The 21,458-nt window shown below is 37.9% G+C and overlaps 2 protein-coding genes and 1 long non-coding RNA gene across 7 annotated transcripts in view; 1 reads left to right on the forward strand and 2 right to left on the reverse strand.

Moving 5' to 3' along the window:
* The window catches only part of LOC136342786 (obg-like ATPase 1), a 135,103-nt gene that overhangs the window by 65,538 nt on the left and 48,107 nt on the right, over window positions 1-21,458 (reverse strand). The window lies entirely within an intron of this gene.
* The window catches only part of Sp1, an 86,832-nt gene continuing 68,537 nt past the window's right edge, over window positions 3,164-21,458 (reverse strand). For all 5 annotated transcript variants that reach the window (XM_066288919.1, XM_066288922.1, XM_066288921.1 and 2 more), the window contains one exon: window positions 3,164-5,349. In XM_066288919.1, the coding sequence (XP_066145016.1) occupies window positions 4,033-5,349 (1,317 nt within the window). In that variant the 3' untranslated portion in view covers window positions 3,164-4,032. The remainder of the gene's footprint in view (window positions 5,350-21,458) is intronic.
* LOC136342796 (uncharacterized) lies at window positions 7,775-8,386 on the forward strand. Its single transcript, XR_010732686.1, has 3 exons — window positions 7,775-7,953; window positions 8,010-8,186; window positions 8,241-8,386. It is a non-coding gene; the product is annotated as an uncharacterized lncRNA (long non-coding RNA).

Consider the following 21,458-nt stretch of genomic DNA (forward strand, 5'->3'; position numbering starts at 1 on the left):
ACCCTGTGTACACGAGCATATTTCTCAAGTTTGGAAATACAAAATATCCGAGGAGGCCAAATCTGGCCAATAGGGTGGTTCAGCAAAAAGTATGAAACTAAGCTGAGTGATTTTGGCCATTGCGATGATGAAAATGTGGTTGTCTTGACGAAACAAGACTTTTTTGCCAAATGCGGTCGCTTTTTCCTAATTTCTCCGCTTAAACGCTGCAATCAATTTGTATAATATTCCCCGTTTATTATCTTTGCTTTAGGGAGATTGTGAATAAAAATTATACCACATGCTCCCCAGAAAACTGACACCATCCCGTTTCCTGCCCATAAAATGGTTTTCGCCTTCATTGGAGCCGATCTTCCTCTTTGAGTCCATTTTGTTGATTGCTCTTTCGTCTAAGGTGTGATAGACCCATGTTTCATCCTTGGTTATGACTTGACACGAAAACTCTGCTTTATTTCTGCGAAACATTGCCAAACCCTGCCTTAAGCCATTCTCAAGACGCTATTTTTGTCCTTCTAGAGCTCAGTTTTCTCCCATCCAATTGTTTGGTCAAAATGGGATGTAGAATATTTTTTGCAATGCTTATCATGCCTGCTAACTAGCATAATGTTGGCCGGCGGTTTACCTCAACAGTTTTCTGGATTTTCGCCATGATATGTGGAGTGGTCAGATCTGGAGTGGTCCTGAGTCGACCACTGCGAAGTTCTTTTCGGCAGCTTGTACGACCGCGATTAAAATCTACCAGTGTATGCTTTGCAACCGCTAACTAGGGGCCAAATTTTCCCAGAGTCAAAGTATTGAATCGCTCTGTATCGATGACCAATTTTTGCCATTTTCCCAAAATCTCTAAAAGCGTTCGCTAGAAACGAATCTAGAAGAAAATACAAATCAACGCAGAAGTGTTGAATTTCATTCATAAGCTTTTAAGGTCAAATCTCTGTAATATAACCAAATTTTCGACAAAAAAAATCACCATTCATATGTCAGATGGTACACTTTTGGGACCATTGTTGTAGTCTGTACGGTTGATGGGATTGCAATAAACTTAAGAGGGTGGTCATTTAATGAGAGACCATGATTTCACCTGTTCTTTGGTTCTTAAAAGGTTTGGCAGTAAAGAGGGACCAGAGTAAGATAAATATAAGGACAGCCTACTGGTATTAAAATTAAAACAAACAATGAGCTCTTTGGACGTTGTAAAAATTATGACCAAGACTTCCGTCCCGTGTCACCCTTTATTGGGAAGCCAAGCTCATTAATAGCGAAATGAAACCGTACGGAAATAAATCATAACTGAGAAGGTAGTAATGTGGCACTTTGGTTAATTGGCCGACCTTCTGGGAATATCCCTAATAAATTTTTAAGGCAATAACTGCTTTGCCATTTAAACTATTTATTGAAAAAAACTTTTAAGGCTTGAAAATCTATTGGTTTGGGTGACATAAACATAACTCCTTATCATCTTTACGGTGAATTTACCATAAAGAGGTTTTACCTTTTGTGCGAAAATGTATTGTGACTTCTGGCACTTAACGTCGCATTAATGCCTCTCTTCTGGCACATTCATAATGTACCTCCTTAAGGTTTTCCCGATGATGGAATTCTTCGAAAACGAACTTCGTCCAGTAGTTGGGTTGCGGAATTGTTATTAATTCAGAAATAATTAATTTATAAAATTAAGTCACATTCCCGTTCTCGTCAGTTTTGCTGATTTTTTTCAGTTTGGTTAAGAGTGTGCTTTTTGTCTTGCTGATTTCTCAGGTTTTCTCGTTTCTGCTGTACGACTTTCACGATTTTAATTTTTACCAATTTAGAGCCTTTCTTGCTTTTGTTATTTTGCGAGCTTTTAACTCAACTTCTTCTTCACCCATAGTAGTTCTCAATTGTGTCTCTCTCCTATCCCGTCCCGTTTTTTCCATTGATCTTCATGGCTTGTTCGAACTTTTATTGCTATTGCTTCTACGAATTTCAAGTTCCGATATTATCCATTGTTGCTATATATTTGTGGCAGTTTGTACCTAACTGCGCTTTAATCAGGTTTTTAGTTAACTTCTTATAAGTTAACATATAAAATTTATCTGACGTTATTATGCAGAAAGCCCCGAAATAACGTCGAAACATTTTGGGAAGTGATTCTAGAGATTAAAATAACAAAAACAATTCTTATAAATATATCCCAAAAATTACATCTTAAAGACACTAGAACCTTTTGCAGGAAGAACTCTGAAGATGATTTTTTTGCAATATTTTCGAAACGGTTTGCGCAAAAACGACGAAATTCGATATACAGTAATAACTCGGAACAGCAGAACTTTTGGTTTATGGCGTTTTTCAGTTTTTCCATATTAAATTATTGAAGTGCAAACGTTGTTAAGTAAAGAAGAGCCGTTTTTCATCTCGCTAGAATAGACCGTTCTCTACAAAACTGAGCCTGTATAAGCCGATGCAGTATTACATGGATATTGAAATCTATGAAAAAAATGATCAGAGGACCCATTGAGAGGAACAGAGGCCATTTTCAACATACGTTGTGAATAAGTCATAAATCTATAATAATATTACTCTTGTTATTGCTGGATAGTGAAGAAATATTTGTATTACCACGGGTACCTACTATGTTTATTAAGTTGCATTTCGATGTCCATGTAATCGTGCATCGGTTCATGAAAACCAATTTTTCTGGAAAACGGTCTATCCTAAGGAGATAAAATGAGGGGGTCTTTTTTACTTAAAAATATTCGCGATTCAGTAATTCGATTTTAAAAATGAAAAAATATTACAAACAAAAAAGTGGGGCAACACTTACGTAGGAGCTCCCTATCTGTGACGCACCTGACTTGAAACTGCAATTATTAACGCAAACAGGAGCGTTCCCATTCCAACTTAGGGCAGTGTATCGAATTTTCAAATTTTAGCGCAAAGTATTTCAAAAATATTGCAAAGAAACCATCTTCAGAGTTCTCCTTTAAGCAGTCGTAGCCCCTCTATGAGACAGTTTTCTGGGTAGACTTATAAGACCTTTTTTTATTATTTCATTCTATAGAATCACCTCCCAAAATATGTCTACGTTATTTCTTGACACTTTGAATAATAACCGACAATCTAAAGACCTCTCGGGCACTTGGGGAAATAAAACAAAGTCGTGAAATATGAAGAATCAAAATTATAATGTTTATTTTATAAGGCGTTCACAAAAAGCTTCATTAGACAAAATTTACAATTACATTCACATGTTTATACATATCTTTGGTGAGAAGAGAAGAGATTTAAACAAAAACATTATTTCTTTACTTCCGCAGATTTGGGGTCTTTTGACTTCATATAAATATGGAGATTACCAAAGCAGTGCGTTCCTTAATGAGACTTTTATAAATCCGTTTGAGTTTTGACTGGCAAAGGTACATCACCGGCGTTTAATAAACATATCGAAATGTATAACTTTATGAATATATTTCTGAAAATCTCTGTCGTGTATCTGTGCTCACAGATAGTCAAAACGAGTCATTTTAAAACAGCGTAACTTGAAATAGATATAGTATGTGGTGACAAAAAAAAAACTAATTTTGCTTCAAATTATCTTATAGATCGCCTTTTAGATATGGTAATTACCGCTTACACAAGCAAAAACAACACCCAATACACGTGGAGGTTTTTCTCTTTCACCATTTCTGGTTTATTTTCTGCAACACCTTTGCATAGTTTTTTAGAAGCTTTCAATATTATTATTTACTCTACTAATTACATTGTTTAAGGTGCAAATGATAAATCCAATCTTACACAGTACGATTTTTTAAAAGAATAATTCAGAGCATTTTCATATTAGCATACAAAACCGTACTGTATAACACACATTAAGGTACAATAAGACGGTATTATGTATCTGCCCTTGGGTCAAGCATAGATAATAATACGCTCTTTCAACTACATTTTTGACCATCTATATACAAAATGTAAATATCTCACAGAAGTTTCATATCACTTGGGGCCACATTAGCGCGGATAGCTGGAGTACAGCAGAGCTGGGCCCCACCGTCCTCAAACCAATCCTGGAGGTTTGACATCCAACCCCGTAACCATATCCAACCCCCCCAGAGGCTGCGACGGGGAGGGCGTCTGGTTCATGGAGGAGGGCGAGTTCACGTTGTTGGTCAAATCGCTTTGACTGTTCTCCTCAGAGTCACTACAAGAGTCCGAACTGCCCTTCTTGCCCCCATTGTGGGTCTTGACGTGTTTGGCCAAATGGTCAGACCGCATGAAGCGTTTATTACACACGGGACACGCGAACCGTTTTTCCCCTGTATGAGTCCTTAAGTGCCTTTGTAATTCGTCAGACCGCGTAAACCTCTTTCCACAAAACAACCAATTGCACACAAAGGGCCGTTCTCCAGTATGCCATCGAAGATGGGCCTTCAAGTGGGAGGTTTTACCATAGACCTTGCCACATCCAGGAATATGACAGCTGTGTATATTTTTCTTGCGCAAGTGAACACCTGCAGGCCCGAGGCGCTCCGCTTCTTGACAATTCGGACAATCGCAAGTTGCCCGTCCTGTGTAACGCCTCTGGGATCTCGGCGATGGAACTTGAGGAGGCAGGCCGCCGGTCCCGCCCGTGGGAGAAGGACTTGAAGCGGCGGCATGCAATCCAAAAGAAGCTCCAACAGTTTGCCCTGGAAGCATGGACTTGTAAGTATCTTGGAGCAAGTGTTGTCCTGATGATAACAGATGGTTCGAGGCCAAAGAGTGTGTTAGACTCGAATAATCCGAAGGATAATTAGCTGCCGCCATCTGAGCGTGCATCCCAGCAGCTCCACTCATATCCAACCAACTTCCCGCTGTGGAGTGAACGTCCCACCAAGTGTTAGCCCCAGTGACGGAGTCACTTTTAATGCCTCCGTGGGTAGCACTGGACATGGTGTTGAAAGGCCAAGTTTCGTAAGGGTGTCTAGAGTAAACGGAACCTAAGGCTGCATGGTGGGCCGTGGCAGCCCCTTCAACCTTTCCAAGTAATGAGCCTTGATGGTGGACATTCTCGGTTACCGAAGGTTGAGCTGTAGCTCCTGGAAAGTATAGATCGCTCCCATACGAAGCCGTTGCCGGACCCGAGGCGCAGGACGTCATCACCGACCTAGAATACGTCGGGTTTGGGCCTGCGGAGGAACGCTGACTAGGTAATGAAGTGGCTGAGGACACCCCAGTACTTCCCGGAGATGGAGCTCCTTGAGGGGACTTCTTCCAGGGATGAAAACCTTTTCCCACAGCTGCGTCCGCTAGGGGAGGAGGAGATTTGCTACTGAGTTTGTTGCATTGGGCTGCCAGCATCGCCAGGGGGGTACCTCTTAGGCTAGGGTGTTCCTGTAACCAAAAACAAGCGGCGTTAACTCAATAATAACGTCAGAAGTTATTATTCAAACTAGTCGTATATAATGCGTTAATTACGGGCAATATTACTGTCCTTTTTCATATGTGAGTCCCTCGAACCGCAGTCGGCGCTTTAATCAACAGTATAATGAAAAGTTGGCGCCTGTGGGTCGCTTTCGAGACACGCACAGCTAAACAAAAAGAATTAAAATCATTCCCAAGTCAGTGGTCGTCATTACGGAAGGACCCCGCTTCGGGCAGTCGTCCGGCTCTTCAACTTCAAAAAATATTAAATTTGTTTACGTCATTGTCGGCCCCACTTTCAACGGGTCTAATTAGTGTGACGTCACGTGAAGGCAGGGAAAATAAATAAAACCTGAATTTGTATTAAAGAAAACTTGCGATCTTTTCATTTTCACACTTTCAGAGGAAATTTAGGAAAGTGTGGATTTAATTTTGGGAACGGTCACGGGATCCACGGAAACATTTCTATTCCAAAATAGTCAGATGAAATTCAGAAAATATCATTTTTTTGCATTTTGTCGCGTTTTAGCAATTTCATTTCTGTATAAGTATCATTCGAATCTATTCATTGAGTCATGTAGAATTTGCAAATCAATCAATTGTATTTGCGAAAAGAACAGTCACATTTCAAAAATCGTCATTTGAATTACAAACGCCACCCGGTGTACTTTTTATGCTTGAAGACGGAATTTTGAGAAAAAAGTCCCTCAAGTCTTATTAAGAATTTCATGGCTTTAATGGTAAATTGAAATTGCAGGTAAATGTCAATTTCATTGTTAGTTTGATGTGAAATATCTTTTTTCTTCAAAGCTTTAATGTGTATCTTATAGCGCACCATGCGTTCGAACGCGGTGATTCACGAGGATCTCAGAAACAATAAGAGATCCCATACTGGTTAAATTAGAAAAAAGTTGTCCAAATCAGAGGTCGATAAAATGGTACTTCAGAATTAGTATAGTTTTGGCTATTCCGGTGAGATTCCTAAGAAGTAAAAAATTTCTCCACCACAAAAACAAAAATAAAGACTCTTGTTTATGAAGAATCAAAATCTGTTACCGGATTTTTCTCATAATCCCAATTATAAGCGATATAGTAGACACTTATTCCCAAATCGCAGAATTAAAAACATCGACTAGATTAAAACAAGCAACTTTTGCATAAGGCCAGTACAGCGGAAACGAAAGTTGGCATTATTTCTGGAATACTCTGTACCAAAACTTGTAGTCTCTGACATTCTATTAAATTACTTTGTTTTTAGGTTCGTTTGATCCGGAGTATTTTCATTCATCTGGCTCGGAGAAAATGTCTGCTGACAAATGTACAGATGAAGAAACAGAAATTTTAGACATTTTTCAGAGAGATCCAAGAATTTTCCTCAAGTAGAAATAGTGAATTCACTACATTAGGTGGCAGAAAATTCATTCTTTTCCGGTTGGACATTAAATCTGCCTAAAGCGCGTGTTCTAAATAGAACACCCTGTATGAGGATAGTCCCAGAAACTCCCGATCTGACATATAGATGGCGCTTTTTTTTTGTAAAAATTTACCTCTATTGCAAGGACCAAATTTTAAAAAAGCTTATGTCTAAGTTTAACGGTGCTACGTTTATTTGTTTTGGCCCATTTTTAACGAACGCTCTTATAAATTTCATGAACATGGGAAAAATTGATCATCAATTAATGATTCAACGTTTTTATCTGAAAGGTCTTAGTCCATCCAACACCAAAGCCGAGTTAGATTCTACTCGGAGGAAATTTGGTCCCACGTTAGCAACTGTTTAAACGCGTTCGTACGAGCTACCGAGAGGAACTACGCAGTGGTCGACCCAATGACAGTCCAGATATAACCACTCCAGACATTGTGGAGAAAATCGACAAAACTGTAGTGAAAGATGGGAATTTCAAAAAGTACTATACATTGCATTTTGAGAGAGCAATTGGATATGAGAAGGTTGCATGCAAGTGAGGTGCTGTGGCTATTCACAATTGAATAAAAACGTCTACATGATAATATGTTAAGGGAGCGTCAGGCAAAATTTCGTAGAAATAAAGTCGAGTTTTCACGTCGGTTCATGATCATGGATGAAACATAAGTTTATCATTTTATACCTGAGAAAAAAGGGCAGTCAAAGCATTTGACCGAGAGGGGAAAATCGACTCCAAGGAAGGCGGAAGTCGTTCCATCTGCGGGAAAAGTGATAGCGCAAGTTTTTTCGGGATACACATGAGATAATTTTTATTGACTATTTGCCTAAAGGAAAAACGATAATTGAAGAATATTTTAAAAATTTATTGCAGCGTTCGTGGAAAGAAATTAGGAAAAACCGATCGCATTTGGCGAAAGTCATTTTTCACCAAGACGACGCGCCAGTCCACACTTCCGTCATCGCGACGGCCAAAATCAATCAAGTTGATTTCAAACTTTTTCCTCATCCACCCTGTTCGCCGGTTTTAGCTCCCTCAGATTATTTTCTATATCCAATAATGAAAAGATCCAAGTCGATGCCTATTTTGAAACATTCGAAGCTTCTTACCATAAACAGGGTATAGAAGCCATAGAATATCGCTGGGAAAAGTGTGTCAATCTTAAAGGAGGATGTGTCGAGAAATAATAGAATATTTTTCTTTTAGTGTTAGGTGGGATACTTATAGGACTATCCTCGTATATTAGCAGAGGGACTGAAGGGCAGTTAAATATCCTTTAACACAATACAAGACGTTCTTATGCCTCCATTGTGATATTTCAGTAATAAAGTCGTTCGGTGTATCGCCTCTAAACTCTGCATGTTTTCGGCGTTTTTGTCGAAGGTGGCTCTGGAACGCCCTGACGACTGTAAACAAACAATTGCGAATCATTTGCAGGTAACTCCGAAGGTTTGTAAAAACGATGTTCGAGGTAGAAATTCCGGATTCAATATAAAAAGTGCAGTGGCTGGGATCGAGATCAGTAGCGTAGCAACAAATTGAGTTTATTTTAATCCATCGGAGGAAGACGCCTCACACACAAACAGGAGTGGAATTGCACGCTATTCTCAGTTACAACTGACTGAGAATGACATTCGTCCCGTACTAAGAGCTCGGAAAGGCATTGAGTGATAATAATAATAATAATAATAATGTAGCTGCAACTGGGAGATTTATTCTTAATTTACAAAAATAACAAAATGACACCCTGTGGAAGGAAAACTGGCAACTCTCGCATGTGGCAAGTTTAGCCAGATCGCTCTAGTCGTATCCCTTAGCAACCTACATCCACTAGTACCAACATTTCTGGGACATCCAGTACTCACATATTATTTGGTATTTTATATCGTTTTTTTTTATACCTGTGAGCTGGATGTTTTCGTTCCGATATTGTTGCTTAGATGAATCACACCAGTTTTAACGCGGCGGCGGCCAAGATGGTCGTACTCTGGAACTTTTACTCGGGATAATCGTGTGTTCCTTTGTTCCAAGGATTCGAAAAAAAAATAAGGACTCCGTAGCTAGTTTCGCTGACATTTAGTGAGTGAAAGTGAAGGTGAGCAAGACTGGTTTTACTTGAAAGGAGCATGACAAATCGCCAGGTTAGTTGTCATTTAACGAGAGAAAGTGCACGTTGCTGATGAGGTTTCACTCGTTTTTTTTTCATTTTCTGTGTCTTGTCCTTTTTTTTTTGCTTTTAATTTCACCTGCACTTAGTAATATGGCAATCTTTCTTTGTTTCGAGAAAGGCATAGCAAATCGTTCGCGCATCTAACGATTCCAAAAAGTAGGTAATCGAAAAAGTGTTCATACACCCAGGCGAACTCCATTTATTTGCAATTTTCGTAACTTAAAAGCAATTTAAATCGCACATATTTAATATATTCGCACAGGTGAGGCATCAATAAACACACGTGTGAAAAATATAGCCAGGGAACCATCTCTTTGTACAAGGAAACTCAAGAAAAATGTCTTTACGCATGCCCAAAAAACTGTTCATCCTCTATGGCAACAAAATTTTTACCACTTTAAATAACAATGAAATTTAGTCATTAATAGTCAGTAGTATGCCCTTTGGCATCGATCATAGCATTTAAAGGACTCTTCATTGATTCAGCCAAATTGTAAGTAATACTTCCAGGTATTTTGAACCATTCGTCTAAAAAATAATGTTGCGAAGTTGATCTTTGCCCGAAGTTTCTCTTCCTATATGTCTTTCCGAACGTTCCCCTAAGTTCTCAATCTGATTCGAGATCAGGGGAATGCGGTGGCGTTTTTGACAAGTGACATGTATTATACACGGTGTTTATTAAGTGCTTGTGCAAACTCTAAGCAGTGAATCTTTGAGTAATTTTAAAATAAAAAGTTCATATGAACATGAGTCCGGATTGGCTTGGTTCTTGAGACACAGGATTTTTTTTTTTCATATTTTGATTATATTTTTTTCCAATAAAACCTCAATTTAACGAAATTATGGATGCTGGCAGTACCGATGAAAAGAAACTGAAATATTTACTTAGTTTATTGTTTAATGTGAGAGGGCACTAAGTACAGTCTTGCACCTGCAGGTTGACAGCTCGAACTCTTAGTATTTGCCCGCTGCGTGTGGCGCCCTCTGACATTAATCAAAAAACTAAGTAAATCTTGAGTTTCTAATCACCGGTGCTCCTAGTAGCTACAATTTCGTCGAATGGACAAGTTATTGAACAAAATATAATCAAAATACCAAACAAAAAAATTTTTTTTTAAAATCCGATATACCAGGAACCAAGCCGCTACGAACCCATGTTCCTACGCACTTTTTGTCTTAAAATTAGTCAAAGATTCGCTCTTTAAAGTTCGTATGAGCACTTAATGAACACCCTGTATATATTTAAAAAAAGGTAAATACCTTGAATGCATCGGAATAAGTTAAATTTTTTTGGCACACATTCCAGGAACTGTTACGCACAACGCATGAAATAATAAGAATCGACGATAATTAGTCTCCAAATTTTTGTAGAGTTTAATGTCAAACACAAACCGAAAAAACCCATGGGAACAAAAACTTTTCCCGACGGTATTTAAATGGAACTTCAATGTCATCGATTAAATGGTTAATTGATGTTAAGTTTCATTTTCTGTCACAAAAATATCACTAGATTATCCTGCGTTTAACTTGAGATACAGATAATATTAAATTAGGGTTAATTTCCTACAAAAAGACTAAAGAAACAGACCATATAATATGGAATATAGGGGCAGCATACAAAAATACAATCTCATTACCACACGACGATTTCATCATACTAACCTCGTCAGTTACTATTAATTTCCAAAAATAAAAAAAGGAATGTCGGAAAATCTACGTACCACCCTTGCGTTTATATCTAATAGATTGTTCCTGGCGGTGATAAAAACATGATTTTTATCGTGATGAAATATCTGATTGTCATCAGGGTTTTCAAGGTAATATGCTCAGTTTAATTGTTTTTCACTGTGAACTTTACCTGAAAATCGATTCTAATTATAAATATTATAAGATTTTATTAGGGGAATAGTTGAATGAAAGAATTCGGACATTTTTTGAAACGTTATAATTAACGAATCGTGGATTGTAGATCATATGTATCTTATGTGAAAAGTGTCTTGAATTGTAACTCAAATCGGACAAATATTCAACGGGTTCCATTTGCAAAAACAAAAGATGTACCCGTAACTTATTTGCGATGCACCCCGTATACAAAAATTATTATGCCTCGCAGAGCTCTAAATGCACCCAACAACTTTCTTACGAATATTTCCTCTCATCTACCGGGGTTGTCAAAATAATATCTGCACCATTGAATCTGGGACACCCTGTAGAAGAAATATTGACAACTTGCCATCAAAGATTGATTCAAATATTGAATTAATACTACAAGCGGCAAGAATGATCTCGTTTTCACGCGTTCAGACTGGTAAACGGACTTCCACGATATACATTTCAGTGGGCGTTTAATTCACTGGTTTACGCACTTTTTCGTTAAAAATAATCTTAAATGTTTATTCATCAAAATGATACAGCAGATGCGAGTTTTTGTGGTCTTCCGCCCTGAAGTGCAGTTTTTCCCAAGTATGAATGTTATTGCGATGCCCTGCACTTGAATGGGTCACACTGTATATGGTAATAATGTATGAACGACCACATGAGACGAAGATAGAATTTAAAAAGTCGGTATTGCGAATAACATCAAAACCCTTAGGGGAGGGCGTATAGAATGATGGAAGGCCAGTATCAATAAGCGCATTTTGCTACTATGCCGAGAGGCGGCCAGGTCGGGGGACCTATTAATAGGGAAGAAACGTCAATTGGGCACTTTTCATCACAGGGATGCCGCACTTGACATTGATTATTTATCTAAATATTCGTTCTCAACAACTTGAAAATGGTTCATTTATTAGTTGGCCAGTTGTACCGCCTCTTTTCATGAACTGGAATTTTGGCTAATTTCGATACGGTAATTGATGGGAGTGCAAAATTATCGATAATGAAGACATAAAATATTTTGAAGCTAATTACAACAGAAAAATATATATTATTAAATATTCCTTAACTAGGTGCGTTAACCAGTTAATTATTGCTTCTTTTTAATTAAAGTACTTTAAACGAGAATGCTAGTTCATGAGCCTGTATTCCATATCTCCTTTCCTCCCTCGTTTTACATAGATATATTTTAACGATATTTCTTCAGCAATTATATACACACATTCCGTGCATTTTTAATACCCTAGATCCGGGCATTTTTCATAAAACATGATTGACAGTTAACATTCACTATTATGCAGGTGTTTAATATCAAATCTTTGCATGCTAATACTTACCACGCAGCATTTATGCAAATGCAGAATTTCTTGAGGGCATTTCAATTATTTTTAACTAAACTTATTAATCTAGACGGTGACTCCATGAAGCCTTTCTCAAAAGGTGATATCTCGTAATAGAATAAAGATATATTTTGCAAAATGTAGAATATAGAGGAATTTATGTTGGAAAACAGTCCGGTTTGCCCATATGATGTTTGCGTGTAAATTTGAGTTTTTTAGTTACTTTCTCATCATTGAGCGATCTTATTCGTTGCTATCGATAATCTTCATACGCGACAAATAAGAGTGTTTTAACGGTTTAGACAGGAAGAGCTTATTAAATCTAAATTTCGTAGACCCTCTACTGCATCTCCACGGTCATTAATTTTATGACTTTCACCGTCACAAAGTATTGAACAATTTCTAGCGACCGAAATGTTAATTTTAAAGAGTTTTCCTTAACAACGTCGCGTGGACTTTGCCGCACAGCAGAATTTCACTGCACACAAAAACAGTTTGTTTTTTTTAATCTCCATGAAATTGTGCAATTTTTCAAAACCGAAATCGTTAAAAAACGAGAAAATGAAGAGCTTATTTCAAATTGCCGTTGTGTGCCCACATGAACCAGTCAAAGGTGAACGGGCGGAAGCGCTTTCTACTAGTAATATCTTTATCATTCTAAGTCGCTGAACCAAAGGTTCACTTAACCACATCCCATATAGAAAAATTGAACCTGAGAAAACCACAAATGGAGCGCCATATGTGTATAAAATTGAACTGTTTACGCCCTCACCAGCTGACATCCTTGTTAACTGCGGGGGGCAAAAGGGGCTGTTTGGTCTGCCAATCAATTCGTCATTATCGTTTGGTACGTTGGAAGATCCGTCATTATTAAAAAGTCATTTTCGGCTGCCCTATTGGCTCTGACCGGTTGTTTCTGTTTGATTTGGGATTGATAATAATGTTTCAATGATGACCTAAATTTTTTGAGTTGTATTTACTTTTCCGTGCTCCGTTCCAAACATGACGGCTTCATTAAAAGGGTTTTTGTCGGGCACCCCGGGGTAGTGAAAGCGCGCAAATTGAAGCTCGTGAAACTGCTCGTTATCCACATATCTGAAACACTATCTTTTTATTAAAGGCCTTATCTAATTAACGTATCATAAATTCAGGGCCACTCGACACTAACTGCAATATTACACTGCTGCTGGCCGAGGTCCTGCAAATGGTAACAGTAGTCAACTATTAAGAGCAGATAATGTAACACCAGTCGCCTAGAGCCTTCTAAATCTAGATCTGAAATTGCGTTATAGAGAACACTTTTACTAAAGCCGATTATTAAAGTGTGCCCTTGCAGGACGGTTTCGTAATGTACTGACAAGAGTACGTGACAAATGAATAAAATTTGTAATTTTTCAAGCTCAAACAAACACTCAGAAATAATTTACGATGTTCACGCTGTGGCTGACAGTTCTGAAATATGAGCTTCCACACAATATTTTTAATCTGCAGTGGCACAGGTACAAGAGTTGTCACAACGGATCAAAGGATTATCTCCGAAAATCCGTGTTCAGCTCTCGACGTGGACAGTTGACAATGGTGTAATCGGCTTAAAGTGACGTTGTTTGTCCAGGGTCTTTTGATAGAAGCATTCTATGAACCTCTAACAATATGTTTTACAACGCGTTTATTTGGTTAACAAAAAGAGAGAAAGAGAGAGAAAAAGAGACACAGAAAAAGAACGAGGGGGTGGAAAGGCAGAAAATAGTGTGGTGCGGTTTTCGCTGTTTTGTTTCAACAGATAAATAATCTTGTTTTCAAAAGATGCGAGGACAGTCCCAGAAATGCCCGACCTAACATTTAAGGAAAAAGTTTTTGGAAAACATTACATTATTCCTCAACAGAGGCTCCTTTGAGGTTGACACATTTTTTCCAACGATGTTCTACGGCTTCTATATCCTGTTTACCGTAAGAAGCTTCGAATCTTTCAAAATAAGGGTTAGCCTCAGACTCCACCTCTTCATTATAGGAAATCCCTTTTCACCGAGCGATATTTTTAAGTTCGGAAATAGGAAATGATCTGAGGGGGCCAAATCTGGCCAAGGAGCTGAGGAAAAAGTTGATTGATTTTAGCTGCCGCGATGACGTAGTCCTGGACTGGCGTAGTGTCTTGATGAAATGAGACTTTCTTTTTTGCCAAATGCGGTCGCTTTTTCCTAATTTCTTCCCTCAAACTTCGCAATAAACTTGTATAATATTCTCCGTTTATTTTTTTGTTTTTTTAACCGAAGCACAGATTTCTCATGATTAAAAATGTGTGATCAAAACGCGATACACTGCAAACCACTGTACAAGTTATTTTTAAAATGTCTATCCTCCTAGTACAGTTTTATGGATTTTGACCACAATACATGGACTGGTTAGATCTGGAGTGTTATGCGGTCGACCACTGCGAAGTTCATCTTCACAGCTCGTACGACCGCGTTTCAACCCTACCATCCACTATTTTACAGTTATTAGTGAAAAACCAGCTTCCCCAGAGTGGAATCTAACTCTGCTTAGAGGTTGGACGGACTAAGACCTTTCAAATGAAAACGTTGAATTACGCATCGATGACCAGTTTTTTTTCATGTTCATAAAATCTCTGTAAACGGCCCCACAACAATAACCCAAATCAACGTGGTACTTTAGACGTAAGCTTTTTAAAGGTTAGGTCTTTGTTATATACGCAAATTTCTAACAAAACAATCGCCATCTATTCATCAGCTCGGGTACTTCTGAGATCATCCTCATGTGTAGTTGCATCATTATCGCTCGCTCTCATTTTCTATCCTGCGATTCATTAAAAAATTCCCAATTAGCTGGGAACAAAAGTCTCGAACCGGAAAAAACTGGACACGGACAGGAAGTTATATGCAAAAATTCCAGGAAAAAACCATTATGTGAATGCGCTTTGTCTCAATAATAATCTTGTTATTTCCCTGCCAACAGGAGCTCTCTTTTTAAACAAATGGAATTAACCATGGCTAAAGCCAGGTGAAAATTTAATGCGGCTCATATAAGGAACAAAATATACTGGATGTGCCAGAAACAGAGTCAAGGGGGTAAAAAACTAAAGCGATTCAGCTGAACCTGTCTTATACAAAGTTTTTTAGTTTATACGCCACTGTACTGTTGATTGTACATTCAATTTGGCTGTCGCAGGTGCATCATAATTTTTAGCGTGGCTCCGAGATCTTCGATACGAGACGCAAACGATTCGCAACTGTTTGAACAATTGGTTGTTTACAGGCATCATGGCGTCCCAAAGCCACCTTTAGTAAAAATACAATAATAATTCAACGTTTAAATGTGTTAAACAAAACAATATTTATTAGCGAAATATGGCGAATTAAGTGTAGGAACGTGACGTCCTGTTTTAAAGGGAGTTTAGCTGTCCATCGGCGCATTTGATAATCTCGAGGACATTCTGTCTAAACCTTTGGGCAGGTTTCGTGCCTTACCGTAAAATAATTTATTGTGAGCCACCCTGTATAATGCAGATCCATTTTTCTTTCGTCGGGTGAATTCGTCGAAGTATCAGAAACAATCGCCAAATTTTTGGCAATACTTACAGTACCCCATACCCCAACACCTACATACACCCAGGTGAATGCCATTTAGTTGCAATTTTCGTAACTTAAAAACAATTTAAATGGTAAAAATTTAGCATACCCGCACAAATATCACGTCATTGCACAGATGCATGAAAAAGATAACCAGAAAACTGTCTCTTTTTGCAAAGAAAATGAAGGAAAATGTTCCGAAATATGCTAAAAAAAAGGTCCATACACTGATATTTCAATTTATTCTTTTAACCTTCACTAGTTCACTTCAACACAAGTTAGAGTGAGGTAAAGGTAAAAATGATAGATGTGAAGCGAAGAATAAAATAAATTAGTGAAGATGTGAAAAGTTCATTATCAAATATCACTAGGAAGTAAGATCTTATCGAAGAACAGCGGAGTGTGTTTAGAGAATTTGTGCTACTATTCAGTACATCATACAGAAATACAAATCAACAGGATCTGGCAATAATTTAAGACCTTTTGGCAGAAAAATGACGCAACCAAACGAAATCTTCGTTCTACATCAGATTAAAAAGAATCCCAATGTAAGTGCACCTTATCTCGCTCCACAATTAAAACAGAGAACTGGACAAAAAATTCGTCCAGAGATCGTTAGATTTCAGTTCAGGAAAATGGGATTCCATGGCGAGGAGACCCCCTAAGGAACCGTGGATAAATGAAGGGAAGAGGAAAAAACGTGTTGCAATCGCTGTTGAACCTACAAAAGAAAGTCCATGAAGTTCTGAAAATAAGTTATTTTCTCTGATGAGAGGGAATATTATTCGTTTGGATCTAATGATGTCAATATGGAGAAAACCGGGGCAAAAAATGCAGAAGCGCAATTTGTAACCAACAGTAAAACAGGGTGGTGGAAACGTGGTGCTTTGGGGCTGTGTAATAGCAAATGGTGTGGGTAATTTAACACTTATTGAAAGAAACTTGGACACGTACGTGTATAAAAATATCCTAGAAACCAATTTACAAAGTAATGCTAATAGATTTGGACTAGAAAAGAATTTTCTACTTTCAAGAGGAAAATCGTCTCAAGCATTCGTCAAAATTAATTCAGAAGTGCTTACTATACAGGGTGTTTATTAAGTACTTGTGCAAGTTTTAAAGAGGTAATGTCTTATTAATTTTAAGCTGAAAAGTTTATATGAACATAGGTCCGTATCGGCTTAGTTCTTGATACACATGTCTTTAACAATAGCCCCCCAGATCAGCAGATTTGAGTCCTTTGGGTTATTTTCTGCGCGGTAACTCGAAGTCACTACTTTACAAAACTTTAGTTTTAAATTGAACAAGATCCAAGAAACCGGATATTTGAATCGTGTGCCATTGTTGATTGGACACCAGGTATGTTCGGAAGTGTTCGTCAATCAACATTAAGGCGGATTGACGCCTGCATTGCAGTAGGCGGCAATCAATTTCAGTAATTATTGTAAATATAATAAACTTATTTGCAAAACTAATTTAATCTTAATCTTGTGAGTGATCTAAGGTTGTCGCATCATAATGCAATGAACAAAAAAACTCTCGGTTCGATTTTCTCCGCTTATTTTTCAAAAAATTTCTGTGATTTACTTTACAAAATTTCAACGCAAGTTTAACTTTAAATCCATTTTTTCCAAAACGGGTGCTTTCAGTGACAAATAATGAGAGTTGTGGTTATTTAAATCCAGGTACAACACTGTACATAGCGCTCTTTAACGTTAAACAAACAAAAAAGGTAAATATTTGAGTTTTTTATTACCGATATCCGCGGCATGGAAAAATTTGTCAAATTGACGTGCTATTGAGCAAAAATATAATCAAAAAAAGAAAAAAAATTAAGGCCCATATCCCAGAAACCAAACTGATACGGTCGTATGTTCATATCAACTTTTTATCTTGAAATAAATCAAAAATTCTCCCTTTAAAGTTTGTACAAGTACTTAATAAATACCCTGTATAGACATGGCGTTCTATAAATCAAGGCGTAAATATTTTAATTGCAGATTTTACTAATAAAATTAGCAAATACCTATTTTGCTGTTTACCCAAAGGCCTATTAAGGCTGCACGTTCATCGAGACCTACATGGTATGAACACCGCCCCCTGTCAACAAGTTAACGAAAAAGAAGAGTTGGATGTTAAATAAAACTTATAACTTATGTTTTTTCTTAATAATTAGCAGGGAATAACACTCGCAAGTTTAGGCACATAATTAACACTCTGTATATTGCCCACGTTTAAGTTTCGGTTCACAAATAAAAGATTTTCGAAAAATGAAAGAAAATATGGTTTAAAAAATTGTTGTTTTGGCCTAAGGCACTCTATACAGGGTGTTACGTAAACACATTGAACAAATCTATGACGGCATTCCTTAGGGCAATATAAGAGGGCAAATTTATGCAATCATATGTCCGAAATACAAGATACTGAATCTATACCTGCGTCGCTAGATCTCTTTTGGTGTTTTTTATTGAAAAATTTAGTTCAGGTTGACATTAAATAGAAAATAATCATGATACGTTACTCTCGAACTAGTAATCTTAATATAAAATTTCCCCCTATTATTCACGGTAAAATTAGGATCCGCTGCATTAAGACTTCAGTGTTCACCACTAGCCGCCTAATGAAAAATGCACAAGGAAATAGTCTCTTGCTCAAAACCCATTTCCAAACTTGTCCTATCGAATTTTCCAAAATGCCTCCTTGAGGGCTCCAAGCGGTCATTTACTTTGGACCGCGTCCGCCTTGGAACGAGCACCTTGAGGCTCTTCATGCATATAGATTTGTTATTTAGCCAGGGGGTTTGGCTCCTTTACAACGGAATCTCATTAAAGACTGTTAGCTTATTTCTCGATTTAGAGCTGAAGAGTGCCAACTGCGCAAAGACTGGTAGCTGCTAACATACTGCATCACTTGCCTTGTTAATGAAGGATACAGGAATAATTAACTTCAAAGCCCGTAGCTTGAAGCACTTGGAAATTAGAGAAGCACAAATTGGGGTCGTATAATAATTAATAGTTTATTGAGCAATTAGACATTTTTTCTTGATAAAATGGCGGCGGTACTTGCGGCAGGTGGTCCTAAGAAATAAGAAATGCAGGCTGTTCCTGTGTATGGATTATTAATTTGCTATCACCAGCAGCCTTCGAGAACACCATATGCTCCAATGTACTAATTATTACCTATACTTATTTATCAATTTTTCAGCAGACATGTTCTTGCCGTCTTTCCATGCGGGCGTGAACTGCGGGGCAGGCTTGCTTTCATCTATGTCGCAATTGATAATTAGTACCTGCGACTTTGCTTCAATTGTGGTTGAAAAATTGTCAAAAGAACCAAAAATGGCGCGAACTAATTTACTACCGGGAGCGAGGAAATTGCCCCGATCCTCGTGGAAAGAACAGCGGTTATTCCCCATATTAGCGAGTAAAACCCACATCTGTTATAGTTCATTAATAGTTTGCTTAATTCGGCGTAAAAATTCGAATTAATTCTTGGCGGCAATTCAGAAACAATTAATACCCACTTATTATTCTTTATAAGCTCTCCTTTATTTTGCCGACATTCCGAAATTATTAATGACCTGCTGAGAACTGGTCAGTGGTTTTATAGTAGTTGTGAATAACGCCAACAACTTGCTATTTATCACAATCTCTTTACTTAAAACATATTTGTATGTGGGCCCAGGGTTTTTGTCGGAGATGTAATGCAAACGAGAAACGCACAGCATCTCAATTCCGTGCACAGGGTGGCCCAACGAAAAAATCCTAGTTGAGAAAAAATCTTCTTTTTCTTTGTTTTTTTTTTGTTTCGCTTAATTAACGCTGCGTTTTCACTTTCATTGCGTTTGGGGCCAGTTTCGCGAATTTCCCACCTATCGATCATTATCGTCGCCCTATCGACGATAATGATTGATTATCGCAGGAGACCAGTAGTATGCTCTTAATGACCCAAACGTAAAGCTACTTTTCGAAATCGTTACCGTTTTCGGGATTAGAAACCAGTTTCATTTACAATGCATGCATCACATGCTCGATCATCCAATAATTTAACTATGAGCAATTTGCAATTGGTTTACGTAATATATCGTTGTTTTGATCCATGAGACAACATGATTGCAAGTAATGTGGGTATATCTGTGAAACGTGCATAAAAAGCGGTTATTTAGTTCTTGGCAATAATTAATTTTATACCTAGAAATAAATTGTTTTTAAGACATCCACATTTACATATTATACTCCTGAGGGCTCTCCTCCGATCATCGACGGTTCTTTTTTACCCGGAGAGCCCTTCCCGGAAGACTTTTCTATTTGAAACCAATTTCTGAGTAACACAATTATGGGCTTTTAACTAATTTTCTGTCAGGTAAACGACTCGTTTCTAATTTTCATGCAAATGCAGCCGAAGAGGGTCCCTGGCTTGACCATAGGAAATAGAAGTCTGATGGCATTGATTTACTTATATTCCCCCAAGCGCCATATACCATAGGTGTAGCATCGAGGGAATGGAAACTGATGAACCTTGATAATGCCGAAATGAGTAATGCCTGGTTACTGCGGATGACTTAAGACGGATTAAAAAACTTTTCCATAAAAATTACCTGGCAAATTTGCCGGTACTCGTGGGTGCCTTTACCATTTTGAACGGATCGTACGCCACTGTGAATTTTTATCCAAAAGAAGCCCACCGAATAATCACGCGGCATCGTTTATTGATTAATGTTTTGAATTATGATCCAAAAGTTCTCACAGCCAGACTCTTTCAGAAGTAATTAACGGAATGACCTTCGTTTACAGTAGTCGGTGGTCCCGTTGCTTCTTTTGTATCTCTTTCTCTCTTATCGCCCTGGGCAGTTTTTGCTTTTTATTATGGACGAGGATAGCGCTTCGGCTTGACCGCTACACGGCCAAGTCAGCGGGACAACAAAAGAAGATGTATTCGGCCACGCCCAGTGGCTACAATGAGATTTGGAGAATAAGTGATATTTATTTGTGGCTTTTGGACTTTAATTGAATAAGCACTAATTAAATTCCTAACAATCTTCCTCGGCTAAAAGTGTCTTTGATTGACAAGTTTGATTTGAATGTTGAATTAATGGTGGACGCATAAAAAGCTGAAACTACATCAGTTATTTTACGAATCGGCACCGAAAGGTCCTGATAAGTTCATTTGAAATTGAAGGAAACGTTTTTCACAAGAATGCTGGAACGTGTCAAATATTGCTTTTATTTCGGCACTTTTTGAGGTAACAGACGTGTAAGTATGGAGTGACCCATGAGGTAGATAAATGTTATTTTTCATTTTTTTCCCCCGGGCTTAACTTGATAATGTGGATTACAACGTTTTTGAGTTCTTTGAGAAGCTCTGAACATATTTATATAATACTTAAATAATAACAATATAAACTGCTACAATCTAATGAATTAAATGTTCGAACTTCGCCTCGTTGAGTGCCCGACAGTGGGCAACCCGCAATTCAAAATCCTCAAGATCATCAAGGTAACATTTGAGGAGGTGTTCGCTGAACTTCTCGATTAATTTTATTTTTCGACCTTATAAATTATTGGGCTTATTAAATTACATCTTACGTCTCAGATAGCCCCACAAAAAAGCCCATAGGGGTGAAATCGGGCAACTTAGCAGGCCAATCTAATTGCCCCTCCGTCCAACCCATCGAAAAAAAAAAAAA

Source organism: Euwallacea fornicatus, chromosome 13 (assembly GCF_040115645.1).
Source record: "Euwallacea fornicatus isolate EFF26 chromosome 13, ASM4011564v1, whole genome shotgun sequence".
Classification (NCBI taxonomy): domain Eukaryota; kingdom Metazoa; phylum Arthropoda; class Insecta; order Coleoptera; family Curculionidae; genus Euwallacea; species Euwallacea fornicatus.